The 15931-nt window shown below is 40.3% G+C and overlaps 1 protein-coding gene across 1 annotated transcript in view; it reads right to left on the reverse strand.

The window, feature by feature from the left end:
- Positions 1-6636: 6636 nt before the first annotated feature.
- The window catches only part of NFKBIE (NFKB inhibitor epsilon), a 56182-nt gene continuing 46887 nt past the window's right edge, over positions 6637-15931 (reverse strand). The window contains exons 5-6 of the mRNA XM_070734234.1: positions 12701-12949; positions 6637-9918 (exon numbers count right to left, since the gene is read on the reverse strand). Of these exons, the coding sequence (XP_070590335.1) occupies positions 9844-9918; positions 12701-12949 (324 nt within the window). The 3' untranslated portion in view covers positions 6637-9843. The remainder of the gene's footprint in view (positions 9919-12700; positions 12950-15931) is intronic.

The raw sequence follows: 15931 nt of genomic DNA on the forward strand, positions 1-15931 counted from the left end.
AAAAGCAAGTCTTTGACAATATGTATCTTTCTTGTCAATGCAATTTTAAGATTTGGTCTAGACTTGTTACAGTCCTGTCCCCCCCAAGTAACAAATGTCTCTTTATTTCATGGCTGTAAAGCCCAGGAAGATAAGACGTTTTAACTTCCTCAACTTTTTCTTTAGCTTTCGGCAATAATTTGGCATTGCCTGTGGATATAGTTTTTCTAATACTGAGAAAGAATACTTCTTTGAACTCTCTTCTTTCACCTTCAACGACTTCCTCATTTCCAGTTATCAAGTGTTAGGATCTAACATTTAACATTCTGCTGCATGAATCCCAGCGACCAGTTAGGTCCCACAGAGTGGGCCTTCTCTGGATCCCATCAACTAAACAATGTCGTTTGGAAGGGCCCAGGGGAAGAGTCTTCTCTGTGGCGGCCCCGGCCCTCTGGAACCAATTCCCCCCCCCCTGGAGATTAGAATTGCCCCCACCCTCCTCGCCTTTTGTAAGCTCCTTAAAACCCACCTCTGCCGTCAGGCATGGGGGAACTGAGATACACTTTCCCCCTAGGCCTTTACAATTTATGCAAGGTATGTTTGTTTGTTTGTTTGTAGGTATGATTGGTTTTAAAATAAGGGTTTTTTTAGTTGTTTTAGTATTGGATTTACATGCTGTTTTTATTATTGTTGTATGCCACCCCGAGTCTACGGAGAGGGGCGGCATACAAATCCAATAAATAAATAAATAAAATAAATAAATAACAAGGGCTGCTATTGGAACACAGGGGAATTGAATATTTTCATCCCTGCACTAAAAATATTATTCAAGAGTGTAATGACTTTTTAGATAAATTCATGGTTGTGAATTTTCTTTCAGCTGAGTAAGCCAGATGGCCCACTTCTGTTGCTCTGATTCAGGGCAGCAGTTACTAACTTGCTTATAGGTTTTTACCTGGGGTAGACAAAGTCAGCTCTTCTATGAGGACTTCAACTCCCAGAATTCCTGAGCCAATCATGCTAGCTCAGGAATTCTGGAAGTTGAAGTCCAGAAGTCATAGAAGAGCCAACTTTGGCTACCCCTGTTCTAACCTGACTGGCCTTAGTTAACAGAGAATATAGATGGCAGTGGTCCTGTCACATGTCAGATTGTAGCAAGAATAGGGAATATCTGAGCAACTGGGAGTCACAACTCAGCCCTTGGCATACTAGGAAGCTTTGGGTGATGAACAAGAGCACTACAAATAACTGTAGGTGAAATATTTCATCATGATTTATGAAAGTCATGGATGAGAATGAGAAAAGGAAACCTTTAAGACATCATAATAATAATAATAATAATAATAATAATTATTATTATTATTATTATTATTATTATTATTTATTGGATTTGTATGCCACCCCTCTTCGTAGACTCGGGGCGGCTAACAACTATGATAAAAACAACATGTAACAATCCAATAATAAAACAACTAAAACCCCTTATTATAAAACCAAACATACCATGCATAACTTGTAATGGCCTAGGGGGAAGGAATATCTCAACTCCCCCATGCCTGGCGGTATAGTGAGTCTTGAGTAGTTTACGAAACTGTTACTGTTCCCATCATTACCTCCTCTTTTCTAAAAACAGTCCAAACTTGCATGATCAACATTCGTCCATTTTGATGGTGTTGTAAACATGGTGGCTTGGCAGGCTATAAGTGGGGGGATTTTGAGTTATTTAAGATAACAGTCTCCATCCCCCTCCTGTTAGACAGTATATTTTTTTCTTTTTATTCTGATCTTTCTACACTATCTTCCCATCTCATTGAACAGAAGCCATGTGACTTGAATGTGTACCATGAACAAAATATCATTGGAAAGACAGACTGTAAACCAAGTGTTCAGTCAAAACCATGAGAATAAAAGCATCACTGAAGGTTTTCTTTCCCACTGTTCTGACAATATTACATGATTAAATACAATGGATGATTTTAAGTTCACATTTTAGATAATTTTGGCAGTAATGAATTTTATATTTAAGTATGAGAACATTTAGTGCCTAAACTAAACAATGTCGCTTGGCGGGACCCAGGGGAAGAGCCTTCTCTGTGGCGGCCCCAGCCCTCTGGAACCAACTCCCCCCAGAGATTAGAATTGCCTCCACCCTCCTTGCTTTTCGTAAGCTACTTAAAACCCACCTCTGCCGTCAGGCATGGGGGAATTGAGATCCTCTTTCCCCCTAGGCCTTTACAATTCTATGCATGGTATGTATGTATGTATGCTTGGTTTTTATATTAATGGGTTTTTAATCGTTTTTAGTATTGGATTACTATTGTACACTGTTTTATTGTTACTGTTAGCCACCCCGAGTCTCCGGAGAGGGGCGGCATACAAATCCAATAAAATAAATAAATAAATAAATCGATCAATTTTCAGATCAGTGCAGTAAGCCAATGAATTGTTGAAATTGATCAAAATTTTCTGTATATTATAAATGGCACATACCAGCAGCTACAATCTTTTGGACATTAGAGACCAGTTTCATGGAGATAAAGTTTTCTACAGATTTGGAGGGCACCTGGTTTCGCATGCCACCTGCATTCTGTGGATGAAGCTTTGCTTGTTTGCATGTCTGATTTTCTGGCATGCCACAGACCAATGCCAGTCCATGGATTAGGAGTTGGGGAACCCTGGCATATACTACCTAATAATATACTGCTCAAAAGAAATAAAGGCAACACTCAAATAACACATCCTAGATCTGAACGAATGAAATATTCTCATTGAATACTTGAAGTTATATTCTGTTGTTTTAAGTGTTCCCTTTATTTTTTTGAGCAGTGTATAAATTTTTAATATTAGATTTGTTTACATTGTCTTTTTATTGTTGTTAGCCGCCCCGAGTCTTCGGAGAGGGGCAGCATACAAATCTAATAAATAAATGAATGAATGAATAAACAAACAAACAAACAAAAAAATAAAAAAATAAAAAAAAATAAAAAAACCATACAGGAATTCATTGTAGAAATGCTGGTTTCTAGGATCTATCAGCCTTCTCTCACTGCCATTATATTCATAATTAAATTTACACTGCATTATAATAGCCTAAGTCAGAACAAAATGTATGTGGGAACTCAATCTTTACTGACTCTTGATTTCCCCAGCTGTTGGGATGCATGAAAGAATGTATTTCATTGTGGCTTTGGCTGGACAAAAGAACTTTTCTGTTCTTACTGTTCAGAGGTGATATGTGTCTCCTCTTCCTGAAAACGATGTGTGTAGGCATATGAAAATGTGTGGGCTGTTTCTGATATAAGACGTGGGCAATCTCTTGGGAGTCACAATGGAATCTGCATGTTTTCAATGACTTTCTACTCGTAAGCTTATGTGGAAGCTGAAAGAATTTCCCAAAATGAGTAGGTTATTATATATTCCACCTCCAGTTTGGTGCACAGGATGAAAGGTCGCAGTCACTCAGAGTCAGATCTACACCAAAGATGTTCAAATGCAGTTAGAGAGATTCACATCCTTACCAGCAATCTGCAGTTGCTAATATTTTTTTAAAAAATCTTGGTTTGCTTAGCGATCTCTTATCATCATTAATTGGAGACGGCTATCATACACAGTCTGTCACATTTTGTAACTATTGAAGTATATCCTTTCATGTGAAGATATACTTCACATTTCACATTGAAGAAATGACACTTGGCTACAATGTAAAGTAGTGAGTATACAGCTTGTATAACAGGGTAAATGTACTAAATGCCCTAAAACAACACAACACACAACCATTAAGGTCTAAAATTACTGGCAACAGAAGTGAGTACAGTACACCCCTAAGTGATAATGTCCAAATGTGGCCTAAAGTGTCAATATTTTGTGTGGCCACCATTATTTCCCAGCACTGCCTTAACTCTCTTGGGCATGGAGTTCACCAGAGCTTCACAAGTTGCCACTGGAATCCTCTTCCACTCCTCCATGATGACATCACGGAGCTGGTGGAGGTTAGAAACCTTGCGTACCTTCATCTTCTGTTTCAGAATGACCCACAGATGCTCAATAGGGTTTAGGTCTGGAGACATGCTTTGCCAGTCCATCACCTTTACTCTCAACTTCTTTAGCAAGGCAGTGGTCAATTTGGAGATGTGTTTGGAGTAGTTATCATGTTGGAATAGTGCCCTGGGGCCCAGTCTCCAAAGGGAAGGGATCATGCTCTGCTTCACTATACCACAGTACATGCTGACATTCATGGTTCCCTCAATGAACTGTAGCTCCCCAGTGCTGGCAGCACTCATGCAGCCCCAGACTATGACATTCCCACCACCATGCTTGACTATAGGCAAGACACATTTGTCTTTGTACTCCCCACCTGGTTGCTGCCAAACATGCTTGACACCATATGAACTAAATAAGTTTATCTTGGTCTCAGCGGACCACAGGACATGTGTGTCCTTAGTCTGCTTGTGGGCTTTCTTGTGAATCATCTTTAGAAGAGGCTTCCTTCTGGGACGACAGCCCTGCAGACCAATTTGATGCAACATGCAGCACATGGTCTTAGCACTGACAGCCTGACCTTCCCACCCTTTCAACCTGTGCAGTAATGCTGGCAACACTCATACATCTCTTTTCCAAAGCCAACCTCTGGATAGGATGCTGAACACAGGCACTCAACTTCTTTGGTTGACCATGGCGAGGCCTGTTCTGAATGGAACCTGTCCTGTCAAATCGCTGTATGGTCTTAGCCACCATGCTACAGCTCAGTTTCGGGGTCTTGGCAATCATCTTATAGCCTAGGCCAGTGATGGCAAACCTATGGCACGGGTGCCACGTGGAGCCATATCTGCTGGCACGCAAGCTGTAGCTCTACTCAAAAGGTTCATGTGTGTACTGGCCAGTTGATTTTTGGCTCACACAGAGGCTCTGAGAGGGCATTTTTGGCTTCCAGAGAGCCTGCAGGGGGATGGGGGAGGGCGTTTTTACCCTACCCTGGCTCCAAGAAAGCCTGTGGAGCCAGGGGAGGGCAAAATACGAGCCTACTGGACCCACCAGAAGTTGGGAAGCAGGCTATTTCTGGCTTCCAGGGGGGTGGAGAAGCTGTTTTTGCCCTCCCCAAGCATTGAATTATGGGTGTGGGCACTTGCACATGTGCAATAGTGTGCGTGCACGCTCTTTTGGCACCTGAGGAAAAAAAGGTTCGCCATCAGTGGCCTAGGCCATCGGTATGTAGAGCAGCAATTCATTTTTTCAGCTTCTCAAAGAGTTCATTGCCATGAGGTGCCATGTTGAATGTGACTGGTATCAGAGCAATAACATCAAATTTAACACACCTGCTCCCCTATTACACCTGTTGTACCACTAATGAGTCACATAACAGCAGGAGGGAAAATGGCTACTTGGGCCCCATTTGGGCATTATCACTTAGAGGTGTACTTTTGTTGCCAGCAGTTTAGACCTTCATGGCTGTGTGTTGTGTTGAGGGAACAGCACATTTACACTGTTATACAAGCTGTATACTCAGTACTTTACATTGTAGCCAAGTGACATTTCTTCAGTGTTGTCACATGAAAAGATATACTTAAATATTTACGAAATGGGAGGGGGTGTACAGTGCTCCCTCGATTTTCGCGGGTTCGAACTTCGCGAAAAGTCTATACTGTACCACGGTTTTTCAAAAATATTAATTAAAAAATACTTCGCGGCTTTTTCCCCTATACCACAGTTTTTCCCACCCGATGACATATGTCATCGCCAAACTTTCGTCTGCTTTTAATAAATGTTTTTTTAATAAACTTTAATAAATAAACATGGTGAGTAATGATCTAAATGGTTGCTAAGGGAATGGAAAATTGCAATTTAGGGGTTTAAAGTGTTAAGGGAAGGTTTGTGATACTGAGCATAGCCAAAAATAGTGTATTTACTTCCGCATCTCTACTTTGTGGAAATTCAACTTTCGCGGGCAGTCTCGGAACGCATCCTCCGCGAAAATCGAGGGAACACTGTACTCACTTCTGTGACATACTGCATTGTAGGTCATATCTTTCTAACAAGTGGAACAAATGGAAAACTCAGTATAAAAGTGACTTATATGGTGACATAAGAATGTGCAAAATATAGACAAAATGTCCTACAAAATGCATTGCTGTGAATAAAAGCATTCTACTAGGATCATGTAGTCCAACTTTCTGCATTATGAGGAAAATCAATTAAATTATCAATGAGAGGTGGCTATTAACCTCCTCTTTAAAAATTCCAGAGATGGAGACTCCACACTATTCCATTGTGGCATAAATCTTACTCTCATGAAGTTTTCTACATTAAGTGAAATTTAGGTAGCTGCAGAACTCTTATTACTTTTCTGCCCTCTTTGAGTTTAGTCAACCCACCCAACCTCACAGCTATTTATCAAATGAACTAATGCTGTAAAGAAGATCATATGGAGAATGTAAAAATATAAAATTCAGAAGCAATATTTACATCCCTGAATTATTTATTTACTGATGCTTCTTCACCTTCAAAAATGTTGTGAAAAATGTTTTTTAAAGAAAGCAGAATAAAAAAACTTCCAAGTCACAAGTGGCAATATCCATGTTTGCAGGATATAATTTATTTTTAAGTTGACCTCAGGAATCTACAAGCCAGAGCAGACATGCAAAATAAAGGCACAAGCAGGAAGACATTCATTAATGTTATTTATTAAATCAATGTATATGATTGCCCATCTGCCAGATGGGATGCTGGGTAATAATACATTAAAACAATACAAAAAAAGGTCGCCCCAATATCAACAAAACACAAGAAATCTCTATAGTGGTGATCAAGAGTCAACCTTTGAAGCACTTAACAACACTAACACCTGCTTTCACAGGCCATCTAATATTTCTGCCCTGCCTTGGAGCACATTCAGGTGTTCAATGGTTTGTAAAAGGCCCCCAGGATTGGAGCCAATCTAATTTTGGCACAGGTTGGGGTAGAGTGGGGGATATGGAGTTTAAAGGGCAGGTGTTGTGTCAAAATGGCCTGCTTCCCACACCCCATTAGGTGGCCTTGTGTAATTGAAAGGACTCCGAGTTTTCAGATCCTGCAGGAAGGGTAGAAACCACCACAGGAAGGAGAGTTCTGCAAATAGCCCTGTTCCATGCCCTGAGTTATAACTTAATTTATAGGTTAAGGAACACAAACTCGCCTGAATAGATTTGTCCCTGCCTGGACAAAACCTTGCAGATTTTTTGCCAAGATTTTCCAGAAGTGCTGAAAGTAAGTGACTGGCTCAAGTTTTCCTAGAGCTGAAAGAAAATGACCGGCTCAAGGTTTGTACCCAAGGCTGGACTACAACGTACAGTCTCCTAGGTTCTAGCCCAATGCCTTAACTACTACACCAGTATTGGTGCTGTGTCAATCTGTCACAAAATACCTAGACATTATCATTATCCAATCAATTGGGCATTCCTGAACATAATTTCATTGCATCAGGCAAATAACTTATGCAGTTTATAAACTGTCATTTACTCTCAAACATTTCAGATCTCAAAATACAAAATTGATGTTCTTTTCTGTGAATATAAATTTACTCAATATAAGTTTATGCTGAACTGCTGCTTCATCCAGAGAGCTAAACCATTAGCATTTACAGAGGGACCCAGATTTTATTTTCCTCAAACATACTATTTTTGTCTGTTTTACTCATACAAAAGCTGAAGTGCATTTATAGTATGATCTTGCAACTTGTGATCGGGAGGCAAGTGCAAGAGGAAGCTAGTGGTGCAATCAACCACAAGGTGGCAGCATATCGTAGATCTAAGCAACCTACAGAAAAGTATTTGAAAAACAATTTATTTCTGTTGCATACTTTTCCTTCACCAGCCCAAGTGATCCTGAAATTCATGGCAGGGAATTCTTCATGCACAGTGGCTTAATTCTGATTTGTACTTTTTCTTGCAATTCCAGCTGACAGATTTTTTTCAGGTAGAGAATATATTACATGAAGAAAATTCATCTTTTAGACCAGGGGTCTGCAACCTTGGTAATTTTAACTCCCATAATTCCCCAGCTTTGCTGGCTGGGGAATTATGGCAGTTGTTGAAGTCCGCCAGGCTTAAAGTTGCCAAGGTTGCAGACCCTTGTTTTAGACCAACACATAAAAGCAGAAGATTTTTTCGTTTGTTTTGTCAGTGAAAAACAAAAGTGAAAAAAACCCAAACACAAATGCATCTAGACCAATACATAAAAGCAGGATATTTATTCACTTTTAAGAACTTTATTTTGTCATTAAAATGCAAAAGTAAAAAAGAAAGGGGGGGAAAAAGCAACTGGAAAAGAAAATGAGAAGCAAAAGGATCTCAAGTTGGGATATAAAAATCAAGGATCTGTCTGGTAGAAAATGTTTTGCAAAACTGCCGTTTCCTTTTTGGAAATAGTTTCTTCTCTGGAAAATGGGGGAAAAAAGGAAAAACCAAAGCCTCTCCCTGGGACATCCCAGGCCAGTTCGTTGCGCCATCCAGGATTTGCCACAGTTACAGCCAGCCACTCCCAAGCAGCAAACAGTAGGAGGGAGGGAACTGGGAATTTCCCTGCTCCAGATTAAAGCTTATATATTAGAAACTCTCTTGATTTGATGGCCCAGATGATTTTCCCACTAAATGCAGGATCTGTGTAAAATAATTGTTATCAGACTGGAGACCACCATCAGCAAAGGCAGGCTGTCTCCCAAGAAATGCTTAGATCTGATAGGTCGTGCTTTTCCACTCCACAGCGGTTCTGTAGTCCTTTCCAGGATCGTGATACCTTGGCTGCCCATTTAAAATGCAGAAGAAATCTTAAACGCCCATGGATTGATGCTAACTTATTCAGTCGTAAACTGAACACAACTAAATGCTAAGCTTAAGAATGTGGGAAACAATTCATCCTTCTCCCATCGATTAAAATTGGAAAAATACAGCCAAATGCCAGTCATTAACATCTCTCTTGCAGCTTATGTTCAAAAACAAACGGGGAGATATATATAGGGACATTCGGTCTCTAAGGAAGGATGGCAGACTCTCCCTTACTCAATAGGTTTTATAGACTCGGTTCCAAAGTTGCAAGGTCAAGTGCCCAGCATAAAGCAACCTAAGTAAAAATATAAGAGGTTGGCACGTCCTTTTTACAATAATACTGGCAGATTGAGTAGAACAGAAACTGACTTGTGCTCTCCCTCTGAGAACATCCATTATTCCAAGGCAAAAGACTCTACTTGTCCCAGAGATTGCCAGCTGGAACAATGCAATATTCTGGTCTTGATAACTCTGTTCTGCCTCCTTCGAGGCAAAATCAGAGCTAAAGTGGGGCAATCTGGTGTCTAGACACCGCAACTAGGATCCTGAGCAACAGTGGAGGCTGAATTAGCTAGAGAAGAAAGGAGATTGGGCTAAGGAGCAGAAAAATTGCATTTTGTTTATGGAAAAAAAATACTTTTAAAAGAAATTATTTTGGAAGACACAAAGAGAGCTCCTGGCATATTTCATCATAGTTTAGGCAGTAGAAGAAAAAGGAAAGAGAGTGAAATCTGAAACATCTATTCACAATCTGGTCTGGAACACAATTCATAGAGAATTTCTCCCAATTTAGATAAACGAGGGAGAGAAAAGCATGGGCCCAGTCTATCCAAACCGTGTCTCTTCAAAGAGGCACCATTTCCACAGTCTCATTCAGGATTTAAAGTCAACAAACGAAGTTTTCCTTTCCCACACTGGCTCTCTAGTCTCCAAAAAAAAAAAAAAGCCGTTGTGGTTGTCCCAAGACTCATATTACAACAAAGAGAACGATTCATTGGTGGCCAGCTGTGTCACTGTCAGCCTCAAACACAACGTTGTACTCCTCACAAGTAACTTTCCCATTCGGATGTTAGGATGTTCGGCTGGAGCACATCACAGGCTTTCCTGAGATCTTCAAGTCATCAAAAGGCAAAAGTGTAAGGATCTGTCAACAAAAGGCAAATAATAATAATACAATGACTAGTCAAGAAGGTTGCATGCAGAAAGAACTAGCATGGCCACTTTATCATGGAGAAAATCCATCCTTGCGGTTGCTAAGAGTTGACATTGACTCGATAGCTTGGCTATGTGTAATTAATCATCACTTCAATGAATAACAGAAATGCAAAGCAGTGTTTGCAAAGATTGCCAACTATCTAGAGTGGTAAGAAAGAGCAATAAGCTCTATTGTTAAACCCTTCTACCCAATATGCAGGAAGATAAATTGTGATATTTTTCCTATGAAGAGCAGGATATTCACAGTTAATTTAGATTAGATTAGATTAGATTTATTGGATTTATATGCCGCCCCTCTCTGTAGACTCGGGGCGGCTCACAACAATGGTAAAAAACAATACATGGTAACAAATCTAGTATTTAGCAATCTAAATTACAGTTTTAGGTTAAAAAATCCAAAAGAAACCCCAATATATAAAAAACAAGCACACAGTCGAATCATACACAAAAACTACATGGGCAAGGGAGAGATGTTTCAATTCCCCCATGCCTGATGGCAGAGGTGGGTTTTAAGGAGTTTCCGAAAGGCAAAGAGGCAATCTGCTATACTGTATACTATAGCAGATCTGCAATTTACTATATATGATGTGTTTTGGAGACTAACATGTCCATGAAAGAAAACAGATCATCTGTAAAATTCATTATAGTCTAGCAACTTCCTCCACGTCAAGACCATGAGTTTTATTATGCAAAGAAAGAATAATATTGTTCTAAGATGTTAGGAACGTAAGATATTACGCATGGATATCCTTTTTTTTTCCTAAAGGAGACTAGGCTTTAATGTTTTATTTCCCTAAACTACCTAAGAGGTGAAGTAAGTCAGGTAACAGGACAGCAAATAGCTAAAGGTCACCATCGGAAGTAACAGGAATCCATCTCTCTTAAGTACAATGCAGAAGTCTATCCATTCTATCATAAAAGACAATGGCTCTACACTGGGTTGAGACTCATAGCAGGAATCTGCGTATGTAGACTAAGGTTGCCCAATGGCCTTTAATTTCTGTTTCTACCCACTGTCTATATATTAATAATGAAGACAAACACTATTTAGCTTCAGAGTAAAATCTGGTACTAAGTTTGACCTACGTGGAGCTCTGGTTTGCTTAGATCCGCATCTTCCTGATGTCGGAAGGACGTCAGTTATCATCCTGATTCAATGTAGCATACGGCAATTTATGAAGTCTGCCTATCCTGCCTTATGTAGTTGCTTGCAACTGAAAGAGGTTGCAATGATGCCACAGCAGCAGCAACCCCAAGGCAGATTAGCCAGTTTAGCAGCTCCTCCCTGCACGTAGCTTTTAAGATTAAGATCAGATGGATGTGAACTGCAATTTGGCAAATCAAAGATACAAAGAGCATCATTGGAAATGGAGACAAGTGCAATTACCGGATCTCTAAACTCTTGCTAAACATCATGTGCTAAAACTTAAGAATTGCAGGCAACCTACAGCTAATTAGCTTCCCAGCACCATGGGAGTTTGCAGATGAAATTCAGTGGCAAAAAATGGCCACATTCTAAAGGTGAGAGGTTTTGCAATTAACGGTGGGACTGAGGACCTTCTAGGAAGGATATTGCTTCTATTTCCTTTCTGAAAACCATTCAAATACAATTCAAAATTGACATTTTTCACCTTTCAATTTTTTGGCTTCAGGATTGGTGTTTAGTGTGGGAATGGAAGGCCTCTCAGAGTTAGGGGGTGCCAGCTCCTGCTTTTAAACCCTTTAGCCTCCAAACTGCTTTCTTTAAAAAAAATGACCAGTACCCCTTTCCAATTCTTAACATCCTTTTCAACAGGCCAAATATTTAAACACTCCCATTTTGTCATCTCATTCAGGTGCGGAATAAGGGTGGGTATCATTACAAGAGTCTGGAAGCCAACTATCCATCAGGCTTCGTGCCTGCTTAGAAAATGGATAGTCGGCTTCCAGACTCTCGTAATTAATTTCTCTCTCTCTCTCTCTCTCTCTCTCTCTCTCTCTCTCTCTCTCTCTATCTATCTATCTATCTATCTATCTATCTATCTATCTATCTATCTATCTATCTATCTATTAGATTTGTATGCCGCCCCTCTCTGTAGACTCGGGGCGGCTAACAACAATAATAAAAACAGCATGTAACAAATCTAATATTTAAAAAACCTAAAAAACCCTTATTAAAAACCAAACAAGCACACACACAAACATACAATGGATAAGTTGTATAGGCCTAGGGGGAAAGGATATCTCAGTTCCCCCATGCCTGATGACAGAGGTGGGTTTTAAGGAGCTTACGAAAGGCGAGGAGGGTGGGGGCAATTCTGATCTCTGGGGGAAGATGGTTCCAGAGGGCCGGGGCCGCCACAAAGAAGGCTTTTCCCCTGGGTCCCGCCAATCGACATTGCTTAGTCGACAGGACCCGGAGAAGGCCAACTCTGTGGGACCTGACTGGTTGCTGGGATTCGTGCGGCAGAAGGCGGTCCCGGAGACATTCTGGCCAGATGCCATGAAGGGCTTTATAGGTCATAACCAACACTTTGAATTGTGACCGGAAACTGATCGGCAACCAATGCAGACTGTGGAGTGTTGGTGTAACATGGGCATATTTAGGAAAGCCCACGATTGCTCTCGCAGCTGTAATGATGTCCACCCTTATTCGGCACCTGAATGAGATGACTTAGCTCTTGCCTATGGAGTCTGATCTATTTCAAGTCATTCCAAAAAAAACCACTCACATCGTCATTGCCATCTGCCAGATCTTGAGCTGTCTCATTTTCCATATTTCGCAACAAGGTATCTGCTCCCGAATGGCACAGGATTGCAGCAATGGTAGCATCGTTCCTGCCTACAGCCAGGTGCAGTGGGGTGCAGCCGTTGTACATCTGTGAATCTACCTGGGCCCCCAATCTCAGGAGGTACCTCACAGCCACCTCATCGTGATTCTCCACGGCCAGATGCAGGGGTGTCTTTCCACTCGTGCCATCCTGAGAGAGAGCAAGAGACGGGAGTCAGTTATTTCACGAGATCTCATGCGCAAAATGCCATAGAGTCTACTTTTCTCTGTAGATACAGTAAGAAACGGAGATTTCCCTGTTGCAAAAGCTTGCCACTTCTTGGCCCTGGAGTAGAAAGGACAGCAGTGAAAGCCAGTTCCAAACAAAAATAAGAGAAAGAGAGAGTTCCTTTCTGGGCTGTGGTGCACCTGAGATTCAAGCAAATTGCTGAAACCTAGAAGAGCCTACGGTGGGGATCACACTGGCGTAGCAGTTCCTAAGTCAGAGTCTGAGCATTCTCTTCCTGAAGATGCAAAAACTGAATAAGGAGCTCTGAAAGAATCAGGGTTGTACATAATTCTCAAATGGTCATGACTCCTTGGAATTGATATTGACTCCTGGAAACTACAATCATGTGGATGTCATTTGATTAGCAGCAATGCAGAACTGCTTTTTTAATCGCTTTGTTTCAGGATCTCTGTCTGTCTATCTATCTACATCTATCTACATTATCTATCTATCTATCTATCTATCTATCTATCTATCTATCTACATCTATCTATCTCTCTCTCTCTATCTATCTACATCTATCTATCTATCTACATCTATCTATCTCTATCTATCTATCTATCTATCTATCTATCTACATCTATCTATCTATCTACATCTCTCTATCTATCTACATCTCTCTATCTATCTATCTATCTATCTATCTATCTATCTATCTATCTATCTACATCTATCTATCTATCTATCTACATCTATCTATCTATCTATCTATCTATCTATCTGTCTACATCTATCTTATCTATCTATCTATCTATCTATCTATCTATCTATCTATCTGTCTACATCTATCTATCTATCTATTTATCTGTCTGTCTGTCTACATCTATCTATCTATCTATCCATCCATCCATCCATCCATCCATCCATCCATCCATCCATCCATCCATCCATCTATTGGATTTGTATGTATGTATGTATGTATGTATGTATGTATGTATGTATGTATGTATTTATTTATTTATTTATTTATTAGATTTGTATGCCACCCTTCTCCGAGGACTCAGGGCGGCCAGCAGCATATAATATAACAATACAGTACAACGGCAAATCTAATTAAATTTAAAATTACAATCTCATATAAAATACAATCTGTATGCCGCCCAACCTCCAAGGGATTCTGTTTGTTCCCCAGTCATCTCCTCGGCCAGCCAACTTCCCATCCTGGTCTGACCCTGTTTAGCCTTTTGAAATCAATCTTCTGTAGATGGCACATAATCACTAACTAAAGCCAAATTTCATTCTAATGGTTTTATCCTGTAAGTTGAAAAGTTATCCTGTTTCATTTGCACAAAGGAAAGAAAGAGAAGATAGACAAAGCTACAGCTTCTCCCCCCCCCCCCATTTTGTTCAGTTGTGTCCAATTCTCAGAGTCCCCTGGATAAGTTCCTGCAATTTAATTGGCAAGGGATTTCTAAAACGGTTTGCCATCACCTTCTTCTTAGGGCTGAGAGGAAGCGACTGGCCCCAAATCACTCAGCTGGTTTTGTGCCCAAGGCAAGACTAGTTTCCTAGTTTCTTAGCCTGATACCTTAACCAATATATCAAACTGGCTCTCACATAGGTAAGTTAGCTTTTCTCTATCTCCTCTCTCCCTTTTTGGAGATTTCAATAGCACTCCTTGCATTCTCAGTATTAGACTTAGCCATTCCAATACTGTCAAGCACCTGGGAAATCGGGAGATCCAGGCAGTTCAAATGAATATAATGAAATTCTCTGCAAGAATCTGACCAACTAATGGCCAAGGGAAATGAGTGTGAGATAAGAAAGGCATTCAAGGTGGACTGGACCTAGATTGCTTGGGGGTGTATAGGAACTCGTTTTTCAGAGTATAAGACGCACCTTTTTACTCCCTAAAGGAGGCTGAAAATTTGGGTGTGTCTTATACTCTAAATATAGCTTTTTTCGAAGCTTTTTTTTTCAGCCCTATCTAGGTGAAACAATCTTCCCAGCTCGTACTTTGCAGGGTTTTTCATTGCTACTCTCTGCAAAGACCTTTTTCCAAGCCCTAAGTCTTTGCAGACTTTCCCCCCCATTGCTCTACTTGCTCCAATGTTTCTTTCCAGCCCTAACCAGGTGCTAACAATGTTTCTAGCTCCTAAGGCTTGCAAGCTCTTTCAATGTTACTCTCTGTGAAGAATGTTTTCCAAGCCCTAAGTCTGCAAAGACTTTTTTTTCTTTGCTCAAACTACTTGCTCTGAATGTTTCTTCCCATCCCTATCCAGGTGGTAACGATGTTCCCAGCTCTTACCGGCTTACTCTCACCCAATAAGGGTTTTTTTTTTAAGCCCTAACCAGGGGATAAAATAATGTGCTGAAGCTGATCAGACTAAGGGGACACTAGCCAGATGAATATCTGGTAGGCAGATTTTTGTCCCTATTTTACTTCCCATAAACTAAGGTGCATCTTATACTTGTGTGATATATACTTATACTCTGAAAAATATGGTACAGTGTTCCCTCGCTTTTCACGGGGGATGTGTTCCGAGACTGCCCACGAAAGTCGAATTTCCACAAAGTAGAGATGCGGAAGTAAATACACTATTTTTGGCTATGAACAGTATCACAAACCTTCCCTTAACACTTTAAACCCCTAAATTGCAATTTTCCATTCCCTTAGCAACCATTTAGATTATTACTCACCATGTTTATTTATTAAAGTATATTTTAAAAAATATTTATTAAAAGCAGATGAAAGTTTGGCGATGACATATGACGTCATTGGGTGGGAAAAACTGTGGTATAGGGAAAAAACCCGCGAAGTATTTTTTAATTAATATTTTTGAAAAACCGTGGTATAGACTTTTCGCGAAGTTTGAACCCGCGAATATCGAGGGAACACTGTACTTCGTATAAATTCTGCTGCCTGCCAAATTTTCTGCTCAGTAAGAAATTTTTAGAATTGAC

The sequence above is a fragment of the Erythrolamprus reginae genome, chromosome 1 (assembly GCF_031021105.1).
Source record: "Erythrolamprus reginae isolate rEryReg1 chromosome 1, rEryReg1.hap1, whole genome shotgun sequence".
Taxonomy (NCBI): Eukaryota; Metazoa; Chordata; class Lepidosauria; order Squamata; family Dipsadidae; genus Erythrolamprus; species Erythrolamprus reginae.